Genomic DNA, 14,816 nt, shown 5'->3' with positions numbered 1-14,816 from the left:
CCCCTTGGTCTTTGCTACAATGATCATGGATTTAGATTCTTGCCACATCTCCAGCACGCTAAGCCTCCCAGCGCTCATCCCCCCAGGTCTGCTCCTTCATCTGCCCACAATACCTTGTGGAGCTCATAAACCCGGTGTCAGGATGCAGCCGCGGCTCATGGTCCTCTGCATATCAAACACCTTCCCCATACCTTTGATCACATCACCCTCACCTCATACTTTCTATGGCTAGACTGAGTTGGTACTGTAAGAAAAAATTACTGTTTGCGGGGTCTACCCTGCCTGAAACTAGAAATTTCACACACATGGAACGAGAGAATTAGGTAACAGTCAGTAATTTGTAGATCATTTTTTAACTGTTTCCACTGTGAGCAGTCAGTGTCATGTCAGGCCAAAGTGTCCTTTCTCTTCTATCAAATGCTCACTCACTAAGGGTTTTGATAGAAAACACAAACCTTACCAATGACTCCAAATCCTTGGTCCCTCTATATTTATCAAAAGGAAAATTGGATTTCATTATTTAATCTGTCAAGACGGGAAATGTAACAATCTTCATTATAGATTTACAAACCAGGGCCATAACATAACCCACAAAAAATATGAACATCTCAAAGATCAGGGGACTGGGGGGGTCAATCTACTCAGCAGACATCCAACTGTGGGATGCCACTGTGATACTGAATATTACAATGTAATATGAAATATGCTGTTGATATTACTGGTTACTTGAGCATCAGTACGAATTATGATGATAGTAGTTATACATTTGTACTAGCATGACTAGTAAGAGTTTCTTTCAGACAATGACATAATGAGAAGGTTCCAGAAGCCATGGCCTGTTTTATTTGGTTTGCTGTGCAATTTATGCATATATTATCCAAAGTGAACAGAAGTATGGACAAAAATAAGAGAATAAAGACAAAATAATACACTATACAATATGCTCAACCAACACCAGATAATATGCCAGAGAGAGAAGGACCATGCCTAAATTCAAACAAGGTCTAGTTCCTCTAGTGCAGGTATTCCCCCAGGGGTTCACGCAATCAAACTGTGATTCAAATTTAAAAGATAAAAACATTCTTCACATTTTCAAACAGTACATTTATATTTTCCAATGGGGCTATACATTTGGGTGAGTTTTTTTATTTCCTGAGTAGCCTCGTTTCACTGCCAAAAATAAAATTAAACCATCTAGTGTTCAGCGAAATAACACAATGTCAATATTTACGTTACTCTTTGGTAGGAAACCTTCACTCTTGCGCAGACATTTAGAAACTAAACATGACAATTTGAAAAATAAGCCATGGGAATTTTTTGAGCGAGAACTAAGATGACTTTTGAGTAGTAAGACATGTACAAAAGCAACAGATACCATTAATATGAAGGGGCTAGAAGCATCTTATATGGTGAGCTACTGAGTGGCTAGGACAGCCAAGCCCCATACTATTGTGGAGAACTTAATTATTCCTGCTGCCGCGGATATGGCTGGGACAATGCTTGGGGGAATGGCCCAAAAAAACTATATAGACAAAGCCTTAATCAAACAACACTGTTTCACGACGCATCAGTGACATGGCAGGATAATTTTTTTACAAGCCAGTGAATTATATGCGTTACTGCTGGATGAGTCAAAAGACGTGGCGGGCCTAGCACAGCTCCTGGTATATGTTCATTACGTTTATGGGAGGTCAATTAAGGAAGACATCCTCTTCTGCAAACCACTGGAAACCAGGACAACATGAGAGGATATTTTTAAAGTACTAGATAGCTTTGTGACATCAAATGGACTTTGGTCGTCAAGATGTGTTGGTATCTGGACTGATGGCGCAAAAGCCATGACAGGGAGACACAGTGGTGTGGTAACGTGCGTGAAAGCAGTTTCTCCCGACGCCACTTGGGTACACTGCAGCATCCACAGAGAAGCTCTTGCTGCCAAACGAATGCCTGACAGCTTGAAAGACGTTTTGGACACTATAGTGAAAATGGTTAACTTTGTTAAAGCAAGGCCCCCGAACTCTCATGTATTTTCTGCACTATGCAATGATTTGGGCAGTGACCATGTGACACTTTTACAACATACAGAAGTGTGCTGGTTATCAAGGGGCAAAGTATTGACACGTTTTTTTTAATTGAGAGACGAGCTTAAAGTTTTATTTACTGACCATCATTTTCACTTGTCTGACCGCTTGCATTGATGATGAGTTTCTCACACGACTGGCCTGAAAGATCCGAATCTAGGATTATAGGGACTCTCCGCAACTATATTTAATGTGCGGGACAAAATTGAGGCTATGATTAAGAAGTTGAATCTCTTTTCTGTCTGCATTTACAAGGACAACACACAAGTCTTTCCATCATTGTATGATTTTTTGTGTGCAAATGAACTCAAGCTTACGGACAATGTCAAATGTGATATAGCGAAGCACCTGAGTGAGCTGGGTGCGCAATTTCACAGGTACTTTCCCGAAACGGACGACACAAACAACTGAATTCGTTATCCCTTTCATGCCCTGCCTCCAGTCCACTTACTGATATCTGAACAAGAGAGCCTCATCGAAATTGCAACAAGAGGTTCTGTGAAAATTTAATTTAATCAGATGCCACTGGCACATTTCTGGATAGGGCTGCGCTCAGAGTTTCTTTCCTTGGCAAATCACGCTGTTAAGACACTGATGCCCTTTGTAAGCACGTACCTATGTGAGAGTGGATTCTTGGCCCTCACTAGCATGAGGCCCTCACTAGCACTAAATACAGACACAGGCTGTGTGTGGGAAATGATTTAAGACTGAGACTCTCTCCAATACAACCCAACATTGCAGATTTATGTGCATCCTTTCAAGCACACCCTTCTCATTAACCTGTGGTGAGTTATTCACAATTTTCGATGGACAAATAAGGTTTTATATGTAAGATGCTAAATAAAGAGCAAAATTATTGATTATTATTATATTATTATTTGTGCCATGGTCCTATAAGAGCTCTTTGTCACTTCCCACGAGCCGGGTTGTGACAAAAACTCACACTCATTCTTATGTTTAATAAATCTATCGTATAGTGTGTGTGTGGCAGGCTTACAATGATAGCAAAAAACAACATTTGAGAGTGCGCTGACCCTGGTGCTAGAGGGGGTACGCAGCTGGAGGTTGAATGTTTGAAGCTGTACAGGACTATAAAAAGTTTGGGAACCACTGCTCTCGTGTATGCAGTTATTTTGCTTCCTGCCTCCGAGGGGCGCTATACTACTGTGCTTTAACCACATTACACACCCCTTCTATTTACAGTCATGGAGGATTCCTCATTCAAGAGCACTGAGAAAGTATTTTAGTTACTATGGAAACAAATAGAAGACCTGTTTGGATGAGAAGCTGCGAGAGAGGGGGGAAAATTCTTTATTATTTAAAGGGATCTCACCCCTTTTCTAATTAGTTTTGTCTAAAGGCCCCAAAAAGTGCCTCAGAGTACATCAGTATTCTAAAAAGCGGCCGAAAATCACAGCCCAGTGAAACATTTCAAATGGCAACAACTTGGTCTTCAGCTTGTTGAGAGCAAAACTAAAGGGGCAGATATACTGCAAGTTTTTCATGGGTGAACAGTTTGGCGCCTGCTGTTTTCCAAGGAGATTAAAACATAAAAGGCTGAACATGAAGTAGCTAAATAAAGTTGCAAATAAGGGTTGTTGGTGTTAAATAAAGACAGTATCATGATTTGGGTTTTGTTTTTACATTACTATTCCTTTTTGAACAGTTGTAAACTTAGCTTGTGTAAACATTTAGTAAAGCTGGCCCTAGATACCCACCATCACCCTGAAGCAACAGTGTTTGCTTTTCTTCCATACTGAATGCTCAAAATGTACCACTTAAACACCTATGGCTGCTAAAAGTGGGGATTAATTGGGTACGGGACGGTTTTCACGGACAAATATTCCCACCCCCTTCCCCCACAGTCCTTATTGAATACATAACGATTCCTTTCATTAGCCGGGTGATACTGGGGACATTAGTAATCATTTCTCTCAACTGGCAGCAGAATGTCAGGAGTGCAGAGTTTAACATTCACAGTGAGTGCTCCCTGTCTCACTTTGACTGATCTGCATATAACCCACGTGGCGTTTCACTGTCACTCAAGGGGCCTTGGCTTGCAGGCACAGCCACAGCCTTTAGAAATGGCTCTTTCTTTTGTTACACAATCAGCAAATAACTTTGTTCATCTTTTTATCATCTAGCAAAATAACCTCAATTCAACCACAGATGAGGTGGTTAAATGCCTTTACTTAAGCGGTCATTATGTGTTTGCTTGGAAATATGCTTATGTTTAAGCATGTTAAAATAGGCTAGGCTACTGATGTACGTTTCCCAAACATCAAACTATTAGCTAGCAGATTACAACGTCCTTTCACATAATGTTGTTTCTTCTAGCCGAAATCCATGACCTTGAACGAATGACTCGAATGACTTTAAATAAATAATTTCCTTTCTTTTCATGGATTTAAAACTTGTTCTTCATAACATTGCTTTAGTGTAGCGTAACAAAAGAAAATCAGGATTAGAAATACACATAACTGACAGACCATATAAGCAAATGGCCCATGAAACAGCAACATTAGCTTCACATCCCTTTGGTTTTCAGAGTGATTTCCAATTGTGCCTGCTGTGCGCTTTTCATCAAAAAACACAGTAAAGTGGTATTCATATCACCGATTTTGCCTGCACATTCTGTTGGCTATTGGAGGTAGGCTATATACAACTGTTGAAAAGGCCAGATCAAGCCATTTAGCTCATTACCTTTCAAGCTCAGGGAATCGATCAACAGAGACCATTGTGCCATTGTTGAGAGGCCTTGTGAATCACTAACAACATCATGTCTCACCCTTACAATCCCCACACTTTTCCTTTATGGAGTTCAGGGATTAAACAGCATGTGCTCAGACATCCATAAATCAATGTTATGGTACCACATTGTCACATACTTGATAATGACAAATTAGATTTCAATAAGCTTTTAGCAGGAAGACACTTTCCCATTTCCACTTATGAAAGGTTCGATGAGACAAAACCCAGGACTAGACAAGTCAGGTTCAAGTCAGGTTGAAAGTCAGGTTCAATTTAATGATATAATGGATAAGCAGATAGTGGTCCTGAGGTCCTTAGCTGTACCACAAGGTCAACCAAACTGCGGCGCTATGTCCATGACCAAGCCTAAACTGTAATTACGCAATGTAATTTAATAATTCCATTAAGAATGAAATATTGAATGTTTAAGCCACATCCATAATGCAAAATGTTCATCAAGGGAATACGGCTCATGGTATGCATGCTCTAGCTCGTCACCAAAATTAATATAAATAAATAAAGGAAAGAATAAAAATGGAAAAGGTAACGGGCCAAATGTACCATTTGTACCATCAGTGTAAGCAAATACATTATTTGGGAGAGAAGGATTGAGAGCTCTCTCTCTCAAAGGGCAAGGCATTTTGGCAATCAAAAAGGGTCAACTACAGTGCCTTGCGAAAGTATTCGGCCCCCTTGAACTTTGCGACCTTTTGCCACATTTCAGGCTTCAAACATAAAGATATAAAACTGTATTTTTTTGTGAAGAATCAACAACAAGTGGGACACAATCATGAAGTGGAACGACATTTATTGGATATTTAAAACTTTTTTAACAAATCAAAAACTGAAAAATTGGGCGTGCAAAATTATTCAGCCCCTTTACTTTGAGTGCAGCAAACTCTCTCCAGAAGTTCAGTGAGTTCACTGAATGATCCAATGTTGAACTAAATGACTAATGATGATAAATACAATCCACCTGTGTGTAATCAAGTCTCCGTATAAATGCACCTGCACTGTGATAGTCTCAGAGGTACGTTAAAAGCGCAGAGAGCATCATGAAGAACAAGGAACACGCCAGGCAGGTCCGAGATACTGTTGTGAAGAAGTTTAAAGCCGGATTTGGATACAAAAAGATTTCCCAAGCTTTAAACATCCCAAGGAGCACTGTGCAAGCGATAATATTGAAATGGAAGGAGTATCAGACCACTGCAAATCTACCAAGACCTGGCCGTCCCTCTAAACTTTCAGCTCATACAAGGAGAAGACTGATCAGAGATGCAGCCAAGAGGCCCATGATCACTCTGGATGAACTGCAGAGATCTACAGCTGAGGTGGGAGACTCTGTCCATAGGACAACAATCAGTCATATAATGCACAAATCTGGCCTTTATGGAAGAGTGGCAAGAAGAAAAACATTTCTTAAAGATATCCATAAAAAGTGTCGTTTAAAGTTTGCCACAAGCCACCTGGGAAGGTGCTCTGGTCAGAGGAAACCAAAATTTAACTTTTTGGCAACAATGCAAAACGTTATGTTTGGCGTAAAAGCAACACAACTCATCACCCTTAACACACCATCCCCACTGTCAAACATGGTGGTGGCAGCATCATGGTTTGGGCCTGCTTTTCTTCAGCAGGGACAGGGAAGATGGTTCAAATTGATGGGAAGATGGATGGAGCCAAATACAGGACCATTCTGGAAGAAAACCTGATGGAGTCTGCAAAAGACCTGAGACTGGGACGAAGATTTGTCTTCCAACAAGACAATGATCCAAAACATAAAGCAAAATCTACAATGGAATGGTTCAAAAATAAACATATCCAGGTGTTAGAATGGCCAAGTCAAAGTCCAGACCTGAATCCAATCGAGAATCTGTGGAAAGAATTGGAAACTGCTGTTCACAAATGCTCTCCATCCAACCTCACTGAGCTCGAGCTGTTTTGCAAGGAGGAATGGGAAAAAATTTCAGTCTCTCGATGTGCAAAACTGATAGAGACATACCCCAAGCGACTTACAGCTGTAATCGCAGCAAAAGGTGGCGCTACAAAGTATTAACTTAAGGGGGCTGAATAATTTTGCACGCCCAATTTTTCAGTTTTTGATGTGTTAAAAAAGTTTGAAATATCAAATATATGTCATTCCACTTCATGATTGTGTCCCACTTGTTGTTGATTCTTCACAAAAAAATACAGTTTTATATCTTTATGTTTGAAGCCTGAAATGTGGCAAAAGGTCGCAAAGTTCAAGGGGGCCGAATACTTTCGCAAGGCACTGTAATCAACACATGCTGTTTAAAAGCTCAAATCCCCTTAGACTGACTTACAAACAGGGGTCAGGAGTGATAGCAATGTAAAACCATTATAGATCCATGGCTTCATTTTTAGTACCTCTGCTGGTTTGTTCTCCAGTCTCCTGTTGTTGTTGTAAACAAAATCTATCCTTTGAAACTAACTTGTTTTTTCAGTGTTCAACCCAGTATGGTCAAGGGACTATGTGCTGTTTGCTTTGCTTCAGCTGTGTCTTGGTACACAAAACACCCTCTACTGTTTATGTGAACTCCAGAGTAACTTCTTAATTACATTTCATCAGATTTACAAAAGCACAAAATCTCTCAAAAGAAGGATCTCAGGTGGATTTTCTCTCATGCGTCTCACACTCCCCTCTTGATCTGACACTTGAAAAATGAAAACAGGTTAAATTTGGTTTAAAAAGTAGAAGGTAGCTAAAGCTAGATTGTGTATGTTTCCATGAAAATAGCTTATATATGAAAACAATTAGCTTTATGCATACATCTAACCATTTTTAACCATTCTAACCATTCCATGTTCATCATGTCAACCATAAAACTTTGGTGTGTGTCTCCCATATCCAAGTCATGTCTCAAGTGGCCATACTGCTATAAGGTAGAGGCTCGGTGTGTGAAGTGGCAGGGTGGAGATATAGAGACGATGAGTGGCAGCAACTACAAGGCCACCTGTCTGGGTTTTTGTGTCTCCTCAGAGACGCAGGGACATAAAGGAGAGAGAGAGAAAGAGGGGGTGAGAGGGGGATGAAAAAGAGAGGGAGTGTGAGAGAGGACATGTGAGTGGCAGTTGTCACCTCCCAAGCTCTCAAGACTGTCAATAAATGACAGAAAGTTCAGCCTTGGTCTTTGAAAAACCCATACTCCCCTCTTGTGCAAAAAAAAAAGGGGTCCTCAAAACCATTTGGTAAAGCCAGTGAAAATTGGCTTGATATTAGCCTTGACTGATAGTGGTGATGATGGTACCAAGACCAACCAATTAGATTTGAAGTGAGAACAACAACAACAAAAGGTACTCTCTCTTTGATAAGCTGTTGCAAATCAGTTTAGGACTGTAGGCAAACCAAAACCAAAAATATCGTACCTTTACACGTTGGTAGGGCCTTGTTCCATATAGGTTTTCCATCCAAACCGATAACACATGTGATTGTGGCTTGTCCAACAGCAGTATATCCAGAGTTACATTGATAGGTCACTGTGGAGCCCAGTTTGTAGTCCATCCCCACACGACTGCCGTTCATGATATTTCCAGGGTCAAAACATGCCTCCCTGGGTTTCTCTGTGGAATAGAAAACATATACAAGCTCAAGATAAAGTACTGTGTAGGACAACAGGTCTTGAGCAGAGAGAATTGATTTCAGTACAACACCAAGGAGGAAAATGTAAAACCCTTTTTATTTTGCTAAAGCTTTGTAATGTATCCATAAATTCAAAAGAAACTCAGCAGTTGAAAAGCCCAGATATCATGAACAGGTAGGGTATGCATCCTGAGATATTTGATGCATTCAAACACGGAACATTCCAGGGATTCCCAGAATCTGCTACTGATGTTTTGATCCCCTAGTTTATCGCCTAGACTTCTGTTGTGGCTCTGCGGTGAACCTTAATGTAGGAGGCAGAACACATGGAGTTTGAGTGTAAAAAAGAGCAGGTACAGTAGAGTTGCTCCAAGGCATCCTCAATGGAAAAGACCAGAGCAGAGGGAAATGCAAGGTAAGCATGTGGGTCTGTAGAGGCAGCCAACCAGTGTCCATCTGGCAAAAGACACTCAAAGAAGGACAGTTGGAAAATGCTCTGGAGGTGGTGCTTGTATACACTGCCAAACAAGATGACAGCTAACAGCCCACTTCTTTCTGCTGCCCTGTGCTTTGGGGAGCGGTGAAAGTAGGAGGCCTGTGGTGGGAGATTCTATCACTGAAATTGCTACAGTACATCACAATTTCAACCGCATTTCAATACCCAGAGACAGGAAATGCTTCTCAACATATAAGGCCAAAGTCTACATGCTAATGCCAATAACCTAAAGCTACATTTTGAAATGGATTTATGAATACATTAGAAATACAGTAGTAGAAAACAATAAAAATATGAAAACAGAAAAAGCAATGCCATTTTTTCTTTAATCAACATTTAAATTACCTTAGTACCGGTGCATGGTTGGGGGGGGGGGGGGGGGCGGACGGACGGACTACGACATAGGAGATTGATTTACAGAAAAAATTGTGTTTTTAGACTTGGGAGATGACAAATCTCATCCAGGTCCCATAAAAGGTCCTTAGCTGCTCTAATTGACAAAAGCAGAGCTAAATACAGGGCCATCTGTACAAAATCAAACAAAAAATTATGCTATTGATTGGTATTAATAAATTTTCCAAGAAGAACGAGAGGTCAAAAAGGAAAAATACTATACACATCTGTGTTCATGGGTTTTGTGAACTTTATGGTTAATGGGCTTTATAAATAAAACCACTTATCCAGTCGATCATCAATGCATTCAATCAAAAGGCATTTAATACAAAGACGTAGGTTGGAAAACCCTCATGTTTTTCAGATGCTGAATAGCTCTCTATGAACAACAGGCAAAAGGGCCAGCTAATAAGGACAGCTAGCTGACAGGAAGAAACACATGCAATAAGGCTTTATCAATAAATAGTCTACAAAATATATTACCTAGTGGCTAGAAATCTTTCATCCTAACAACCTATATCTATTGAAAACATTTCTATAGAGACATCAACTTTACAATATGGCCAGAGCTATACACTTTCAAAGGAACCTAGGATCACCTCCTACGAGACTAACATAATGCATCACTTGCCTTTGAATTCAATGGCAAAACCAGACATCCCGAGGGAGGCGTCACTTCTGAAGGCGAGGAAGAGGCTGTTCCCACTGCTCTCAATGCGCTCCGGGGCCTGGTTTCCCTGCAGGCTGCTGATCAGTGGACCATTGGAGTTCTCACCCTCATAGATGTGCAGGAAGTCATAGCTGGGCTCCATGTTGAAACTGCGAGGATACAAAAGAGAACCTAGGCCATAAAAGACTGATGCCTGATTCACACTATAGGGTCAATCAGAACATATTTCCTTTCACATTGTCTTTTCCAGCAACTATGACAAGGCCAGCCCGGCTCAGCCTGGCTTGACCCTGAATCAGGCATGTGGGGGCTGTCTGTACTGTCTATAACTGTTATTAGAAAGATCAGATCAGTTTGTTTTGATTTTTATCAGGGGAGTCAATGTAATTCCTGTGGGTACATACACAGCTAGCAAGTATTCTACATTCATCACACTGTAGGCCTATAACTCTGGGGCGGCAGGTAGCCTAGTGGTTAGAATATTGGACTTGTAACCGAAAGGTTGCAAGATCAGATCCCCAAGCAAACAAGGTAAACATCTGTCGTTCTGCCCCTGTACAAGGCAGTTAACCCACTGTTCCTAGGCCATCATTGAAAATAAGAATTTGTTCTTAACTGACTTGCCTAGTTAAATAAAGGTAACACAAGCTAAAAATTATACATTTTATAAAAGCTATTCCATTTATAGGTATCATCTAGGGATATTGGATAATACAGTACAACACATCGATTTGGATAATATTTGAACAAAGGCAAACTATTTCACCTCAAACACAGAATTGTTTGATAGTGTTTGATGTGTGTTTACGGTAATTGCCAAACTGACAAAGACAGAGTGGATGCGCTCTTTCCATCTGTTCTTTGACTTTGGTTCTTATTACCGTGGGTGGCTCACAGCGTAGCATGAGCGACATACCTTCTGAAAATTAGGGCTATAACAAAGTCAGGGTTGACTTTAATTCTCCAGTCACATTCTTTTCCTGGTGGGTAGGGCTGTGGATAGTTGGGTGATAGAATTACCCCAGCAGGGCCTGTCACGTTGCCGCCACAGGTAGCTATCACAACAAGGAGAGTGAGGGCAACACATGTTTTAATATGACATGTCTCCAACACATTAAATGTTTACGGTGATTGAAGTGACAAAACAGGCCCCCATAGACATTCAGTGACAAACAGTAGTGATGGAATTCCTTCCTGCAACTGTCATTCAGAAGGGTTACTAGCATCTTTGCTTTTTCTTTTTAGCATTGTTCTATTGTCAATTTAAGTGTGTGTGCTAAGCAAAATCCTGTCAATCATGTGCTTGTTTGGGAGGGTCTGTGAGAGCAATATTTTTATAACCTTTGTAATCTTCCACCGTTAGTAATGATTCGGCCTATAAATGGCCTTCCATCAAACAATTATCAGTGTTGTAGTAAACATGTCAAATGACTAGAAGTGACAAAGTGTACTGTCTGACAAAGGATTTGTTGACAATGGCAGAAAATGCCAATTACATTTCAGTTACTGATGAATCATTCTTCGCACAGGGATTCACACTCTACTGAGGCATGGTTTACATTCTTAAGGTTTCATTCATTCTTATAATAAACATGTCACTCATTCAACATAAAGTAATTAAACTGATGCAAATGAGTGGTTGGGTGCCCAACACCAACAGTAAGTAGTTCATAAAACACTGCCTACATGTATTTTCAGATACCACAAATCCTTCAATGGAAACAAGACAGTGGAACGCTATAGGCCTAATATACAGATTCCAAATCACCTTTTTGCAGCAGAATAATCCTAAAGGGAACATCTACCTATTGTACAAACCCTTTGATGACATACAGGTATAGCCATGAAAAGAAATGTATTATTTCTCCATTACTGTGGAGGTCAAAGCAACATACCTATACAGGTCGGAGGGTCTGGCTGCCAATAGAACCTGTTATTGAGCTGTACACAGGTGATCTTGTCTAGGCCCTGGACCTGGTAACCTGGGTCACACTGGAAGGTGATAGTGTCCCCAGGCTCCCGACTATCCCCGTAACGTGTCCCATTTTGGGGAGTTCCGGGGTCATTACAGGTCGTCGCAGTAGTAGCTGAAATCACACAAATGAATCCCTTACAAACATTTTGACAGAACGGTTTTAAATCATACAACTCTCTTTTTTTTCAGCCCAAGGCTGATAAAGATATAAGCATAATTTCATGTGTTGAAATCATTGGACTGGCAGCAAACTGATTTGTGGAGACTAATTGTCTTTTAAATCATATTTCCAGAAAATATTTGCCATTTATATACAAATGCTATGCTCAATTTAATTTACATATATTTGTATGAAATACTTATTTGTCAAAAGGATTTGTCATAACAGTGTTTTATACATGGCCCAGAGTAGGATAAAGAGAGGGGAATCTCAATAAACATACTGTAACCTTTGTCTGAAAAGCTATTGAATGGAATGTCATGTCCGAATTCCTCTGGTCCATTGTGACAGGTACTACTTACTTGAGAACTGAATGGAGAAGCCTGACTTGCTGATGAAGTAATCACTGTCAAGCTGGAGCGTTAGGATGTTGAAGGTGCTGTGGGTGTCTTCAGGTAGAGCTGACCCACTCCATTCCTTCAGGAGGAAACCCCCCTCTGTTGGACCGTCCCACACCTTCAGGATGTCATGAGACACTTCCGTGTCAAACACTATGAAGTGGAGGCTAAATAGAGAAAGGGAGGGGGATATTGATTACACACTATGCACCTCCTTAAGAATTAGAACCTTTTATACGGAAGTCTGGTTTTACCATTGGTTTACATCTGTGACAAACACCTATACACTCAACAATACTCCATAAATCAACTGACCAAGGGTTGCTACTGACTTGTAATAAGAAAATATAATTGGAATTCTATAGAACCAGTTCTCAAGTAATGTCTCAGACCAATGAAACATCTATATTAGATCATTCTTGCTCACCAAACCATTTAAGGTATGTTTCAGTTATGATCAGCAATAATTAGGAAGAGGATGAGTTCCCTCCATTTTTACATTTTTACATTTTATTCAGTTAGCAGGCGCTCCTATCCAGAGCGACTTGAATTAGTGCATTCATAAAGGTGAGACAACAACATATCACTATCATAGTAATTACATTTTCCCTTAACAAAGTAGTTAATAGCAAAGTCGGTGCTAGTAGGAAAAGACAAGTGTCATGAGATTTATTTAAGATACTCTTTAAAGAGGTCGGGTTTGAGAAGATTTCCTTAATAAAGTCTAATAGCCAGTGATGTCAAATGTATCTCTCCTCCTCCTTCATCTGTAAATTGCTTGAACTGAATTGGCATATCTGATTTCTATGGCATTTCAAGCATGCATAATTGGTTTATCTTTGGGGGTTATTGTTTTGTTTTTAAGAAGCCAGTAATGGACTTGAAGGAATAGATGCTAATGGTAGGAAGGCTAGCAGTGGGGTGAAATGCAATCAGCAATGGCACATTTAATCACAGCTTATTTTCCAAAAGTGCAGCAGAACAATTGCTCCGCTATACTAGACACGCCTCGCTATAAACTCGCTGATTTCATTTCAAATTTAAATGGAGTCAAGAAAAATTGGGCTATTGTGTATCTAATTGCCTATTCCAAGGGGGTGTGTCCCTATTGTGAGATACTGTACCTGATGGTTTTGCCTGTGTCCGCTTCAATAGACCAGGTACAGTGGAGGTTATTGTCATAGGGCGCAGGGTAACCCGGGGATAGTATCCGTCCAGATATTGCACCTGCGATGTGGCCTCCACATTCAGCTAGATAAGGAAACCAAAATGTCTCATATCATCAAAAATAGAAATCGGATTAAATAAGCCTTCTCTCTGGCATCAACCAGCTGAATTTATAAACATTACATAATACATCACATCATTACATGTACTTGAAAGAATCAAATATGTTCTCAAGCGTCTCAAAATACATGTGTATTATTTTAGTGACTGCTGACGACACTGGAAAAGAGGAGAGGATATCCCTATTATGTCACATCGTTCAAAGGAAATAAAAATACAATGGCAGCCTAAGGCAATGTCATCTATTTTCCATGCTACTTTTCGGCTGTATGGAAATTTGTCTGAACCGAGCCAGGCTAATTAAGGAATGAGGCTGAAGAATGACACTGTAATGTATCAGTTCTCTCCAGTACAGAAAGCTCAGACTGTCCACACGTTTTGTATAGCTTTAGGGGCTATAATATAGCCAGCATTAGGGGATAAATGTTCATAGCTGTTAACTAGCGTAACTATTTCAGTATACTATAAATGACAGCATGTTAGCCCGGGGTTTGACTCGGAGTTAGCCTGAGAGAGCGTAACTGGCAAAGCTGGTCATATAATGGAATCAGTACGATGTTAATAACAGTGGGAAAGAATGCAGACAACACAACAAATTCCATGTTGACTGGTAAAACGGTATAATATTTTCAAACGCATCAGATGAAAATGAATCCTTTGGTATGGGTATCTTGAACTTGACCATTACCATGGTAATTCAAATGTAAACAAAATGTTACTTAGGAATGGTAAGTGTTTCACCATAATAAGGAAATGTATCCTTGATGATGAGATTTGTCTCTTTTCAGCTGTGACTCACTCACCTAGACAGGAAGGTAAAGGTTTGTCCCAAACCCTACGGTCTCCACTTAGGCATGTCAGAGTGCTGCTTCCATGGAGAGTATAGCCAGGGTTACAACTGTACAATACAAATGTGTTTGCAAAATGGCCATCATCTTGAATCTTGTATCCGTAATTCGGAGTTCCTGGTTCTTCACACTTGACAAGGTCAAAACCTACAAAGACAG

At 40.2% G+C, this 14,816-nt stretch overlaps 1 protein-coding gene across 1 annotated transcript in view; it reads right to left on the bottom strand.

Moving 5' to 3' along the window:
• Positions 1 to 14,816, bottom strand: part of LOC139381109 (CUB and sushi domain-containing protein 1-like) — a 528,754-nt gene that overhangs the window by 129,371 nt on the left and 384,567 nt on the right. Inside the window, exons 24-30 of the mRNA XM_071124395.1 lie at positions 14,613 to 14,804; positions 13,647 to 13,773; positions 12,487 to 12,689; positions 11,885 to 12,076; positions 10,906 to 11,044; positions 9,951 to 10,138; positions 8,217 to 8,411 (exon numbers count right to left, since the gene is read on the bottom strand). Coding sequence (XP_070980496.1) covers positions 8,217 to 8,411; positions 9,951 to 10,138; positions 10,906 to 11,044; positions 11,885 to 12,076; positions 12,487 to 12,689; positions 13,647 to 13,773; positions 14,613 to 14,804 — 1,236 coding nt within the window. The remainder of the gene's footprint in view (positions 1 to 8,216; positions 8,412 to 9,950; positions 10,139 to 10,905; positions 11,045 to 11,884; positions 12,077 to 12,486; positions 12,690 to 13,646; positions 13,774 to 14,612; positions 14,805 to 14,816) is intronic.

The sequence above is a fragment of the Oncorhynchus clarkii genome, chromosome 23 (genome assembly GCF_045791955.1).
Source record: "Oncorhynchus clarkii lewisi isolate Uvic-CL-2024 chromosome 23, UVic_Ocla_1.0, whole genome shotgun sequence".
Lineage (NCBI taxonomy): Eukaryota > Metazoa > Chordata > Actinopteri > Salmoniformes > Salmonidae > Oncorhynchus > Oncorhynchus clarkii.
Note: the sequence above shows the minus strand (reverse complement) of the source record. Positions and strands in the feature narration are given on the sequence as shown.